At 42.3% G+C, this 13872-nt stretch overlaps 1 protein-coding gene and 1 long non-coding RNA gene across 2 annotated transcripts in view; one reads left to right on the top strand and one right to left on the bottom strand.

The window, feature by feature from the left end:
* The first annotated feature begins 204 nt into the window (after window positions 1–204).
* Window positions 205–9479, top strand: LOC308480283. Its single transcript, XR_013987992.1, has 2 exons — window positions 205–2955; window positions 3089–9479. It is a non-coding gene; the product is annotated as an uncharacterized lncRNA (long non-coding RNA).
* Window positions 9480–9530: 51 nt separating this feature from the next.
* KCNB1 (potassium voltage-gated channel subfamily B member 1) overlaps window positions 9531–13872 on the bottom strand; it is a 194759-nt gene continuing 190417 nt past the window's right edge. The window contains exon 3 of the mRNA XM_081011123.1: window positions 9531–12128. Within this exon, the coding sequence (XP_080867249.1) occupies window positions 10098–12128 (2031 nt within the window). The 3' untranslated portion in view covers window positions 9531–10097. The remainder of the gene's footprint in view (window positions 12129–13872) is intronic.

The following is a 13872-nucleotide window of genomic DNA, read 5'->3' as shown; positions in this document are numbered from 1 at the left end:
TTTCACTACTTGTACCTGCGTAAAAGGTTCCTAAACTGGATAATGGGAGGACCAGCTGACATTTGGGACAAACATGTCCATTTGAGCTATTAAAGGCTTAATGTGGTAAAATGGTATTTTGCAGCACAAGGCAGTCACAGGTTCACATCTTGTTGCATATACAGCAAATCTATCTAATCTATCTATCTATCATCTATCATCTATCTATCATCTATCTATCTATCATCTATCTAACCACTGGCTATTTCTTCAGATTGCTAGATATCTGGCACCAGCTCTTCCCATTATTCAATTACTTTTATGAAAGTTCCATATAACACAAGGTTTCATGTTAGATCATGTCGGAGCCTTTGCTTGTCAGAGCTGGAGGCCTATATAATAAATTTCCACACCGTGTGATTCTGTTGATGCAATGGAATCAGCTCTTTATTATAAAGGAACAGAAAAAACAAACAAACAAACCTGGCCACATGCTATATATATATATAACAGAGGTAACCAAAGTGGTAGCCTCCAGGCGTTTTGGGCACCAACTCACATCAGTGCCAGCCAGTATGGCCAGTGGTGAGGGATGATGGGATCTGTAGTCCAAAACATCTGGCGGATGCCATGCTAGCTATCCCTGGCCTACAGCAGCTGCTTGATTACATATCCCAGCACATCTAAGCAATGTCAGATCCTAATTGGAACGAATTGTGGATTCTTTGCTCAGTTTATACTTGGGCAAATCCCTCTAGTCTATGCAAGGAATAGAGTAACCAGATGCAAATGAAGGCAGGGCTCTTGGTCTCATTACCTAGTAAGTGTGGTGATAAGGGATGTAGGAAGCTGCCTTTTATCATGTCCATCTAGCTTAGTGTTGTTTGTGGACACGAACAGCAGTGACTCTCTAGGGTTTTAGACAGAGTGCCATCCCTCTGCAGCCCTACATGATGATTGAAACTGGGACCTTTTGCATGCAAAGCGCTACAGCCCTTTTGCTTGATGTAAGATTATATTTGAAAAGGAGGAAATATTGAAGCCTGCAGCGCAGAAGTGCAGGGAGCTGGTGACTGAAGCATCCATGCCTGCTCTTTCCCCTCTGCAAAACCCCTTCCCTTAAACCAAAGTTCTGTGTTTTGCATTAAGTGGAATCTACTTCCCTGTTTCCCGTGCCTGCCACTTATTTATTGAGTGGGGATTCGAACTCTAGTCTCCCAGGCACTCTAACCATTACACCACACGGGCTCCGTTGCCTCCTGTGCCTTCAACAGCTTTCTTTCTTTTTTATTTGGCACGGAGATGAAGCAATCGAGAAGACGCCACTTGCTAAATTTCCGAGTGCCAGGCAGCTGTTACAGGCACCAGAGCGCAGCTTCCACTCAAAAGTTGGCAAGCGTATTTCCCACTGGTCTCTGCAGGAGGAATTGCACTGGAGGCTAGCAGGCAGGTTTATGCTTCCTGGGAGGATGTGCGGTGCTGTGAAGCAGACACAGATAAGCTTATGCCTGGCTGTGAGGGAAGCCTTTTTGTTTCTGTGTATCTTGTCTTTGCTGGGACTGTGTTTTAATTATGTTTTCACACTGCCTGGTAAATGCTGTGCTTCTGAAGGTGTGCAGAGTGCTCTTTCCTAATCACACCAGCACCAGTTCCTGCTCTCAAGGGGAGGGGAATTCTGAATTATCTGGACCAGGCTTCCTCAACCTTAGTGCCCTCTAGATTTCAGCTCCCGCCTGCGTTGGTTGGCGCTGATGGGAACATCTGGATAGCACCAGGCTGGGAAAGGCTTGTCTGGACTCTTGGATCACCCACTTTTTTTGCACACAAAGCATGCGGTGGATAAGATCTTCTCAACTGGCCACTTATCCTGCCCAAAGGATTGAGCCCATTACGTAATCCATGCACTCTGATTGGTTTTAATCTTATTATAAGTGATGTACATCTGGAAGGGACCTCACGGAGGTCAAAGTATGAAGTTAACGGATTACATGTCTGCGTTCCACTTAGATCAGAGTCTGAGCCATTCTGACTGGCACGCGCAAACATACACACACACTCCCACAGAAGGAGGAAATCTTCACGTTAACTCCCATTTGCACTTTTGAAACATCTGACAGATTAAGGAGGATATCAAAACACGACAACGTCGGACTCCGCGACCATTTTTGCAGTCATCACAGTTCAGTGGGAAAATACTGTAACATTCCTTTAGAACGGACACACACGCAAAATGAAATAAGAAGGTCAACTATGGAAATTGTTGACAATAGAGACTCTAATATATTATTCTGTAATACAAAAGAAGAATTTTGACTTGATTGCCCTATTATAAATTTGCTAAAAATACAGTCATATATTTATATATCATTCCCCACCCCCACCCTGGTTTTTTTTTATCGGAACAGAAAAATAGACTACTCTGGAATGCATGAAAGTCGCCCGACTTTCCCCTCAGCACTACTTACAGAGCCAACACAATGGCAAACTGGAGGAACAGCAAACAGCTGTACTTTCAACCAGAACTTTATTAAAGCCATATTCTCCCTGACAGGTTGTTTATAAAGCAACCTCCATGACTACTTTTGCTTTGTTTTGGTTACCATCTAAGGGGAATTAATGATTGGTCGTACGGGAAAATTTGACCAAGGGAAAGAGTGACTCTGAAAGCTCTGTGCTCTCAGAGTTGATTCCCACAACCCTGCTTTTTTAAAAAATGGGATGAGTGAAAGTCCCATATAATGGGCGGTTTGATGGAATTGCTCCTCTTGGGTGTTCCATGGAGCTTTAAACAAGAAAATCGTGTCCAAGCACAACAATTTATAAGGGACCCTCTTCATGCAACAGCACACTGAGGGTAATTTTGATGGGTAAGTAGGAGCCTCAGTTTGGCTAGCTCATGGGGAGTCAACATGGTGCCCTTCAGAGGTTTTTGGACTCCAACTCCCATGAGCCCTTGCCAGAAAAGCTAATGGTCAGGCAGTGGCGTAGCGTGGGGGGTGCAGGGGGGGCCGGCCGCACCGGGCGCAACATCTGGGGGTTAGGGTTAGGGGGCACAAATTACTTGCCTTGCCCTGGGTGCTGACAACCCACGCTACGCCACTGTGGTCAGGGATGATAGGAGTTGTGGCCCAACTGGGAATGGATGGCTCTGTCGGTGCTGTTTCTCATTTTTCCAATCTTGAATTTCTGCAGCAGTTTGTATTATCTTTTAAGAAATCCTCATGAGAATTCACCAGCCTTTTAGTGTGACTTTTTCCATACAGGCACATTTTTTTGTACTCAGTTCTGCTTAATATACATATGCCATTCCCCCAAACATTTCTTACGTTATTTTCAACAATACATTTTTTAAAATATACACTTTACCCTATTATATGCATTTTAGGACATCTTACTTCTGTTGAAAAAGTTGGAGATGAGTGAATTTTTTAAAGAACAGCTGTGTGTGGGTTCACATATTTTCTTGGAAAGTGTGAATTTTGTAGATTGGCCTTTAAATGTGAGTCAAATCCAATTTCTCCCTGTACCCCAAGCCCAGCAACACCCAAAGGACACCATGTCATCTATCCCCTTTAAGAAGGACTCTTGAGAAGCTGAGTACTGTTAAGGCTAGTTGACAGACGGAGGCTGTTAGGCAGCTAAGTAGTGAGATAGGGGAAGAGGACGTCCACAGCTGCAGCATCCCTCATCATCACGATGCAGGAGGGACATGTTAATTTTCTCCCTTAAATGCTGATAGCTGGATTTTTGTCCGGTTGCCTGTTGGAATGCATTGGGGAGCTGGCAGCTGTGGAAGCAAGTAAGAGTGCCTCAGATTTAGCACTCCCATGGTGGAGCAAAGCTTGACATACAATAAGCCCACCATGTGAACAGGCTGTGCGAATCCACGTTCACATACATTAGTGTTTTAGCCATGCCACAGAATACCCACTGCTATTGTTGCTTTGTGTGGCGATTGTACCAATGGCATGGCATGGGTGCTTTGGAAGAGTGTTCTGATCTACCAAATGTCATGTGGAATGTATCAGTCGAGAGAATGCGGCTTTAGTAACCTCCACATGAGCTTGAAATACCCCTGGTATACAAATCACAAGTTAGTACCAGTCGTCATTCTGTCAAGACATAAATATAGAATAGGTACAAATATTATCAATACATTGCAGTCTTTTTTTTTTTACAGAAGAGAATACTGTTTTGCTTAAAAATCTTGTACCTTATTAGCTGCAAAGGGAAGGGAAGGCTACAGTTTATGATAGCCATAGTTGCTAAGGTAACACGTCACACTGATTTGGATGCAACGTGATATACGCAGGGGGGGAAATTCCTCAGGCCCTTTGCCACACAGTCTGTTCGGGGAAGAAATACGCATCCTGCGGGTCATCTTTTTCTTCTTTTGCAATCATTGATTCTCAAGACTTTCATAAAATGTGGACCACCCGTAGGACAGGACAATGGTCTTCATGTTCCTGAAGTGTGCTTAGGTGACGTTTCTATGAAAAAAGGCACTGAGAAATCTACCATAATCACAAGAACGGCTATTTTTTTTCCTTGCTAAAGGAAAAAAGAAGAAGCAAGCTAGCAGCTGAGGGAATCGTTGCCCCTCAGCTAAGTGCAAGGTCTGCACTCGTTCTTTTCAACCCATTTGCTGTCCATCATGGGGCAGGCAAACAAAGATGGAGGCAGGTACAAGGTTTATCAGATGGCATGATTTCCCTCTCCTCCCCCAGCACACAGTTCTATGCACCATTTCTGGGGGTTCTCCTGACCCACCCGGGCCAATTTTGGGGGGAGGAGAGAGAGGAAACCACTTTTGCACAAATGGAAGTCCTTGAGCAGAGTGTCCGCTCATGGGACTTGTTAGGCGAATTCTGCCCTGTAATATGTTTGTTTATTTGCATGGTGCATAGCACATAGGCAAAGATTTAAAAAAAGGAAAGTGCTGATGATAAAATGCCGAGCGAATACTTCCTGCCAATAAAGTTTATTGGGTCAAGAGGACCATTTAACTATGGTTAGTTTAGGAGCTATTGCTCTGGAAATTTTTTTTCTCACCATCCCAGCAAATGGTCTATCTCCAAAGTAGATACCTACACTCCACTTTCTCTCATCTCGTATGCTCATTATTGTTTGCTGGATTCTCTTTTTTCTCTCATGCATCTCTGTATCTTTTAGAAAAAAAGATTTAACGAGAAAACAAGTTCTGCTGGGCAGTACCATTTCCGGAGCACCCAGTACCCCTGGGCAGCTCCTGGGCCTCCAGCCCTGCCTGTTACCTGCCCTGACCCTCCTTTAATATTTTTTTGGCCCAGCATTTTAAGCGAAGACCCGGCAGTTAGTCTAGATACCATACTTATTTTCCACCATGCCTCAGTGCAGTGTGCTGTGTTGAAGGCATTGTGGGAAATCAAAATGGCGGCTGGGCAACAGCTACCTGGTGCTGCTCTGATTGCTGCCACGAGGGAAGACCAGCAGAGCCCAATGACAGAGGAGGGAGCTCACCTAAAGGTGCTTTGTCCCAGGCCCCTTCAAACCTGAAGCTGGCCGTGCCTATTTCAGGCAATCGGTGTTTTGGATGTGTGTGTTTCCACAGAGTGAAATTAAAAAGATTTCATTCTCTCTTCAGCAGTCTGAATTGGGACAGCCCGTCAAGAGACACATCAAATGGGACTCCTGCTTGTCTGTTTTACTGTAGGGCCACAGCAACTGGTTTACCACACAGAGTGTTTGCTCATTCTACCTCCTCTTGGCAACTTCAGCTAGTGAAAGGGCCAGCTATGCATCTAACAAACAAGCAAATTGTACAGAGGCGTTATTTTCAATACTTTATGGATTTCTGAACTGTGGTCCCCCTAAAAAAACACCCCACTACTTTTCCCTTTTGTGATGAGTGCAGACCCTTCCCCAATTCTTTTGGATTTTTGCTTTCATTCCAAATGCTTTTCTAAAGTTCAGAGTAGATTTCCCAGTGCTCATACATCTATACTTAGTTTGTACAAAGCAGTTCATTGTCAGGCATCATTTAATTTAAATTAATCATAGGACACAATCCTAGGTTCTCTGGCGCAAGCTGCACTGAAATGAACAGAAGATACAGGACCATTGCTATGGTTTTGTGTAGAACCCATTCACAGCAGTGCGGTTTGCCCCAGAGATCCATGTTTGTTTGTTTTTTGTGGGGCACAAAATGTGAGCTAGAATAACACTTTCACAAACAGAAGAAAGAAATGTTTTTGAGCATAGTGTATGCCCATCTTTAATTATTCTCTTTCTATAAGAAATCTATAGGACTTTGGCGGTTCACACTCAAAGGATAGATACTTTATGATACTTTTGAACAAAGCTGTCAAAAGTGACCCGGTAACATGCTACTTGAGAAGTTTGCGCTAGATGAATGATAGTTTTGTGTCACACTACGTCCACGCAAGGCAATAACAGGGCCTTTGGTTACAAGGAGAGTTGCACCAGTTGATATTCCAGGTTTGTTTTTTAAACGCCACGATTCTTGTGACTGTCATCTAGGAACTCAAATGTCTCATTTCCAATAGCGATTTGTTAAATACTTTCTCTATATGGCTATAGTCAAACGCATTTGCTTTCGGATATGAAAAATACAATTCCTCTGAAAACTTTTTACATGAAAGAATCAGCTCTAAAATATGCAATGTGGAAATCACCATTGTATACTTTTTATATATCAAAAAGTAATTTTTCCCTGAATTTGTTTTTATTTAAAACATTTGTGCTGATAATGGACATGACAGACTTTTAACACAAACAATTTAGGGGTTTGACTTGCAAATGACCTAATTCACTTGCCTTTGCTTAAGCACATAAGCAGTCTAGCTCTTGCCTCCCTGTCAACCCCAGTGTTGAAACTATTTAACACCCCCCCACTTAAAATACATGGGAGTTTTCCGTAGCAATTGGTTTTCATCTCTAAAATAATCTTTCCCAGAGTCTAGCCCTAAACATGAAGGAAGCTTCCCGAGTTCAATGGAACTCACTTAATAGTCAGTTTAATTAAGAATGGATCACTGCAATAATATGCTTAAAGCTCATTTGCTGTATCATTAGTTCCTAATAATTATTTGATTGTTACAACTTAACTCTCCTAAGTACATTGTATGAATTACTGCGAGGCTCACCCTTAATGCAAGTTTTGAATGAACAAAGCCGGACTTCTAACATGGGGCAGGGGGTGTTCTTTTCAAATATGCTATTCTGTTGAGACTTTTGAATATAGAGGTGCGTTTTTGGCTGCTGACTGTGCGACTTCTTGCACGGAAAGGAGCTTATCCGACTTTTACTGGCCTAAACTGTACACAATTTGAGCTTATCCATATCTTGATCTGTCTTATGCGCATGTGAGTGAATAGGACAATAGCGTAACCATAAGGCCTCTCTGGAAATATTGGGAAATTATTCAGTAATCCCAACAGTACTGGATTACTGAATAATTCACCCAATGTGCAACATCTCCATACCTACATATAATATTGTGCCGGCCAGAGGTCTAACTTAACAAAGCGATAATGACAACCCCAATGCGCTTATTGCTTTTGTCCATCCACGCTGTGTGCATTAGAGGCAGGAGTACAGTACAGCTTGAATGGACAAGAATGACAGTCATGACCAACCAACGACTATATGACATCGGAAACGTAACTGTTTGACGAAACATGTATATCCAGATAGTGGGGTAGTCTTTTTCAAGGGTGCAATATATTACTGACAGCTTTTCGTTTCAGAAAAATTGAGCCTCGAGGCCTGTAGCATGCAGGTGGTTTATGCACCACCGTAGGTGCAATGCACTTCACTGATAAAACACCCATGTCTAAAAAGGTTACTGTGCTTCCAAATGGAGGCTTAATATTGTAAATGGGCCATTCAGATACTGCACACAGGTCACTGACAACAGGTGTTTTTTTTAAACGTTTTGGGTTTCGCCCAGGAAAGGCTAAATCCAGATGATACTGGGGCAGGAGAGAATACAGGCCAGCATTTTGATGCCAGCAATGTAATGTGGATGCTGCGAAAAATCTGCATGCATGAGGAGCACCTATCTCATAATAAACACCCAGCTGGAAGCAACCTTAATTTGATGTACTGGCCAAAAAACTTCACTGTTCCCAGGTTTTTAAACCTCAGTCCTTGAATATGGCCAGTGAAAATATTGTACATAGCCCATATGCAATATTTTGGTATCTTCCTAGAAAAACTGAACAAAACCCATATTATTATTATTGTAGGAGGAAAACAAGAACATGACATTTCTCTATACTACTTTTACCAACTTGCTCCAAAGTTTAGTTCATGTCTATTTCACATGTGTTTATTGGGGGGAAGGCAGTGACCTAACGTTTCTTCTTCTACTGCCCACCTCTTATACTAGACTTTGAGTCCACATCAGAGTACCGTGTACCCTGAAAGAGAAGTCAAACTTTCAATGACACATATACTACAGCAACAATGGACACAACATTAAGTGTTATCATCACAGTTATCGCAGTTCGTTACCAGGTGGGTAACAAATCACAGATGTGACGAGGCACAAATCAAGATAGTGCTTGTTTTAAAGTGCTAGGTTGTTTGTTTGTTTTTTATTTAAAAAAATACATTCTCTCTGCTTCTCTACGCCACCTTTGTCAAACGCAATAATAAAATCAACATAAAGTGCTTTTGATATCAGCAAACCTAAATGATACAAGATTTAATATACCAGCCTACCTTATAAATCCAAGCTGGTATTTATGGTTTTCTTTAAAACGGCCAGTTTAAAAACAAAATATTTGAAACTTGATTCTCTTCTCATTTACACCACACCTGTGAAACTCCAGTGGGAGCCTCTTATGATTCACAACCAGTCCAAATGAGAGGAGGATCAGGCTAATTGCTTAGGATTGTTGTTACTATTTTTGCATATTTATGTTTTTAAAACTTGCATATCTTTTCATTCTGCGCTATTTAAGTGCAAAATGTGGCAGAAAGATTCTTCTGGCATGGATAACAGATTAGGTGTAAGCCATGAAAGGATGTGCAAATAATTCAGGGAGCCGACATTTAATGCCTTTTCATACTATTAACTTTAGCCCCTTTTGTGCTGGAGATGATCATAATGCCAGTATGGACTCCCAGCTTAATTCTTTGGTCAGAATCTCCAGGGGTTGCACTGTCCTTTCGTTTACATTATGGCTGTGGTTTTGGGTAGTAGCCTTCCCCCAACACACAAAAGGGTCAGCTACATCTTGGTTGCTCCCTTCTAAGAATACCAACCAAACCCTCTCACCCATAAGAGCAGAACAATGCTTCCTTCACACATCCATTCCCATTGTCTTTTCAGTTTGAAAACTGCCTTTCTAATCTCAGTTTAAAAACTGCTTTCCTGATCTCTGTTTTGGTGTTACTATGAGCAGTAATAAGTGCTATTCTTAGCTATAATTTTGAAGGGGTGTTTTGGATTTAGATACAAGTGGTGCAACTCACCCTGCTGTTACTTTTTTTATAAAGAAAACTTCAGGTCTCAATGAATCTTGAAGTATTAAGCACACACAGAGAATTTAAACAGTTTATTTCTCAATTCACTGAATCCGCAATTTAACCAGCCCATTCTGTTACCTTTAGACCTCGTATCCCTCAGAGAAGAAGGCATAGCTGGGGATGTTTGAAACAGTTGCCCTCATGCAAAAAGTGTTGCATCACTGATTATTCTTACCACACCTAACCATTTCTTCCAGTATTTGACTCTGGCCACCTTGGTCTCCTTTAAAGGGGTACTGCAGTGTCGGGTGCTGATACTGCCACATATAAGAGATCCATCAAAGAAGGGGGGGAAGTGAATGGAATATTTGGTCACACTAACTTCAATGAAGGAAGTCGAAAGGAGATCAAATTATGACCAAGATGCACAATCTTTGTTTCAGTTGATGGCTGTGGCCAGTAACTTTGTAGTGGATCCAGAGAAGGACTTATTCCTGAGCCCACCTTGAGGGCATCCTCTTGCTTTTAAAAAACAGGTGGCTTGTTTCAGTCAAAAGTTCATGCCATGCAGAAGCTCTTCTTCGCGTGTTGAGTGTAAAGGCATTCCTTTTCAGCTTTCACCAAAAGTTCTGGGTTACATGTCAGATCTTTTGATCATGTGTGTTACCATGTCCTCCTCCACCCGGTAATATGTGAACCTCGGGTGAAATGTGGTTCTCTAATTTGATAGTTTCCTGGTTACCACGGGTTCTTCCAGTGATACTTTCCATGGAATAAAGGCAATTTTGCCCAATTAGCTTGGGTGAGGAGGGTAAAGCAGCAGTCTCTAAGTGGTTCTTCTCTGTTCTATAAACACTATCCCTTTGCCTTAAATAGCCACCATGTGTAATGCTGTATTTGGGAGCTGGGTTTCCTGGTGGGGCTTTGGGAGGGCTTGAGTCATACAGCAACTGACCTTCGTCATCAGTGTCGGCGTCGATATATTTATGTATCCCAGCATCGTGGAAGTTGAAAACTATTGCTGCCTGCTTCTCGGGGGATTTTGTGGGTGTTCGAGTACTTGCAGTAGTATAGATAGAGGTTTCTGGACTCATTAAAGACCGATCAGAGTGGCCAGAACTGTCTGTAGCTGCTCCTGTTGCTCCTTTGCTCTTGAGGGGATCTGGGTATATTCTCAGGACGTTTGATGCTGTTGGTCCTATGGCATCCTCTTCCATAAAGTTAACCTTCAGGGATCTTAATTTTAGAGGATTGGTGACTTTTATGGTACTTTTGGGGCTCTCTATGAAAAATGTAGAGCAACGACTGCTTTCTAGATTTGGTTTTATCTCCATGAATTTGGACCCGCTTCCCTCTGGCCTATATGGATCCTGAAGTGGATTTATCCCACCTTTGTTAGGCAGCGTAGTTAATGGGCTATGGGAATATCTCCCGGAGTCGGGAAATTCTGTAGCACAGCTTATATAACTGTCAATACTTGACATGCTCCTCATGTCAATTATTCCATCTGCCCGAGTGGTCAGCAAAGGGACCATAGGGCCAGGAATAGCTTCCATTTCTAATTCTTCCTTTTGCTTGTTGGGTTGACCTGACTCCTTCATGTTGAGGTTGGGCTGGGACTGAGCTTTCGCCATTTTGCTGTACATGTCTTCCAGCTGTTGAACATTCAGATGCTGAGGACTGGAAGATGAGCGAGCCTTTTCTGGCGACCCTTGTTCCTTTGTCTCTAAAGATTTGTTGGAGCTAGTTTCAGAGAGAGATCTCTTGGCCCATTTCCACTTGCTTGGGGATAAGTGATTGTCCTGAATTTTATCCTTTTTGCCTGCATTTTCTCCCTTTTTTTCAACGACTATGTCCATCAGTTCTATACTACGGGCAAAAGCATCCTTCATATTCATGGACACAATGCTCCCATTTCTTTTTGCTCTTTCAAGAGCTTCTCTGCGCTTGATGGCTTTTTCCTGCCTCTTCTGCTCTTTGTAGAACTCAGAGAAGTTATTTACAATGATTGGTATAGGGAGCGCAATGACTAAGACACCAGCAATGCAACACAAGCCACCGACGATCTTACCTAAGAGTGTTTTAGGGTAGATGTCTCCATAGCCAACTGTTGTCATAGTTATGGTTGCCCACCAGAAGGATGCTGGGATGCTCTTGAATTTCGTATCCTCCTCATCTTTTTCTGCAAAGAACACCAAGCTCGAAAATATCATAATCCCCATGGCCAGAAACAAAATGAGCAACCCAAGCTCATTGTAGCTTCTCCTCAGCGTAAATCCCAGGGATTGCAAACCAGTGGAGTGCCGAGCTAGCTTGAGAATTCGGAGTATCCTCATGATACGGAATATCTGAACGACCCTCCGCACGTTCTGGAACTGAAGTACACTTTTGTTTGACTCTGTGAGGAAGATGGTGACGTAGTATGGCAAGATGGCTAACAAGTCGATAGCATTCAGTGGCCCTTTGAAAAACTTCCATTTCTTAGGAGAGGAGAGGAACCGTAAGAGGTATTCCATTGTAAACCATGCAATGCACACAGCCTCGACATGGGCTAACTGGTGGTTATCGGTGGAATTTCCATATTCATCTGTGCCTTGGAGCTCAGGAAGAGTGTTGAGTGACAAGGCAATTGTAGAGAGGACGATGAACATGATGGAAATGATTGCCAAAATCTGCAAAGAAAACAGAAAGTGGTTAGGGCCACTGAAATGGGTAATGATTTAGCATCGTTAAAATCATTTCATTTCCTGCTCTCACTTTTGCACATCAAATGCTGAAATGGATGGGCACGGCTTGCCTAGGTCCATAGGCCTCAATAGGGCTGCTCTGGGTGGAACTTAGTTGGATACAAACCATCGTTTTTGTTTTGGATACCTGCTTTATATCATTGCATAATGGTCTTTGTATTACATATTTTATACACAGATCCCAGGCACTACCCTGGTAGCCTTCATGTTCAAGGATGGGATATAAATTTAATTTTTAAAAAATGAAACAAAAGGCAGTAAACATGTGAAACGACCTGCCAAGATTATTGCTTTTAAGGGAAATAAGAAGTGGAATTTCATGTGTTCTTGTTAAAACACTTAGGTGTTACAAATGACCTCCCCATCTATAGTTATGGAATTAAGAAACGTTCTTAGGTTCCTCTACTTCCCAAGCAGATAATCTGCTCACAGTGAAGGGCAATAGTACCTTGATTTCTTTTGTTGATAAAGCACTTTCATATTTATGCTAAAAATCTTTTCTGAGTAATTCAGTAGTACATTAAAATAGATATTTATATGTAATGACCAGACTTCCTGTAACTGCTCTCAAATCTGGGTCCCCTTGGGACCAGTCAAATTTTGATACTTCAGCAGATGTTGGGATTATGTACCATATCCATACTCGACATTTCAGCTACCAAGGGTGTGTTTTCTACATTCCATTTAAGATTAGTTCTTTCCTTGTTAACTTGGTTTATCCTCATCTGTATCTCAAACATTATGATTGTTGTACCCTTCCTAATCTGATTAATACATCTGGTAAAGAAGCCTGAGGCCTTCGAAAGATTAGGAATCACGGTAAATTGCCAGGCACCTATTAATGATGAGCAAATCTGTCGATTTCTGTTTTCTCCAACCTTAAGTTCACAGTTCTTCACATTTCCACATCAGCTTGCTTTAAAAACAAGAAACACAATTGCCCCTAAAATACACATTTTTGCACAGCAAATTTTCCTATACATAATGAATTTTCGTATGCTATTTGTCAGGGACCGGGCAGAGGAGGAAGGGTGGAGACCGCCTCCCTATCCTGACCCTTCCAGGAAGGAGGAAGATGAAGACAGTATAGATTTACAACAGTGGTCTGCGGGAGGTCACAGCTCAGAGGCAAATGAGGGGGGAACTGGGAAATCATGGGACAGCCAAAACAACACCCAGATGACACGTTGTCATTCCAGACCCTCCATCTCCCAGAACCCGGAGAACCTTAAAGGTAGGAGAGCAAAGAGCTCAAAGACAGAGGGCAAGTAGCAGCACCCGTAGAGGAGACGATGAGAATGATGAATGAGAAAGTGGGAGGGGTGTGGGGTCGAGATTCACTCGGGACAATGCCATTATCCAAGAGGCTGGGTTCTATTGCCTGTCTGTGTAAAGAATGAAATAAAAAAGGATGATAAGAAACTTTTCCTTGTCCTTATACTTTTCCGGGCAACCAGATGGGAGGCGCTGACAGCATCCTGACATTATCACCAATATATGCACTTTTAGACAGAGTTTACCCCAGTATATGTATTTTTTTTCCTACACATGACTCAGAATCATAGAGTTGTAGAGCCATCAAGTCCAACTCCCTGTGCTAGGGTGGAGAACTGCACTGTAAAAGTTGGAGAAGTATGAATTTTGAAGGATGGCTGTGTTTTGGTTCACA

This window comes from Podarcis pityusensis (assembly GCF_964106645.2).
Source record: "Podarcis pityusensis genome assembly, chromosome: 6".
NCBI lineage: Eukaryota > Metazoa > Chordata > Lepidosauria > Squamata > Lacertidae > Podarcis > Podarcis pityusensis.
This window is presented reverse-complemented; position numbering and strand designations above follow the sequence as displayed.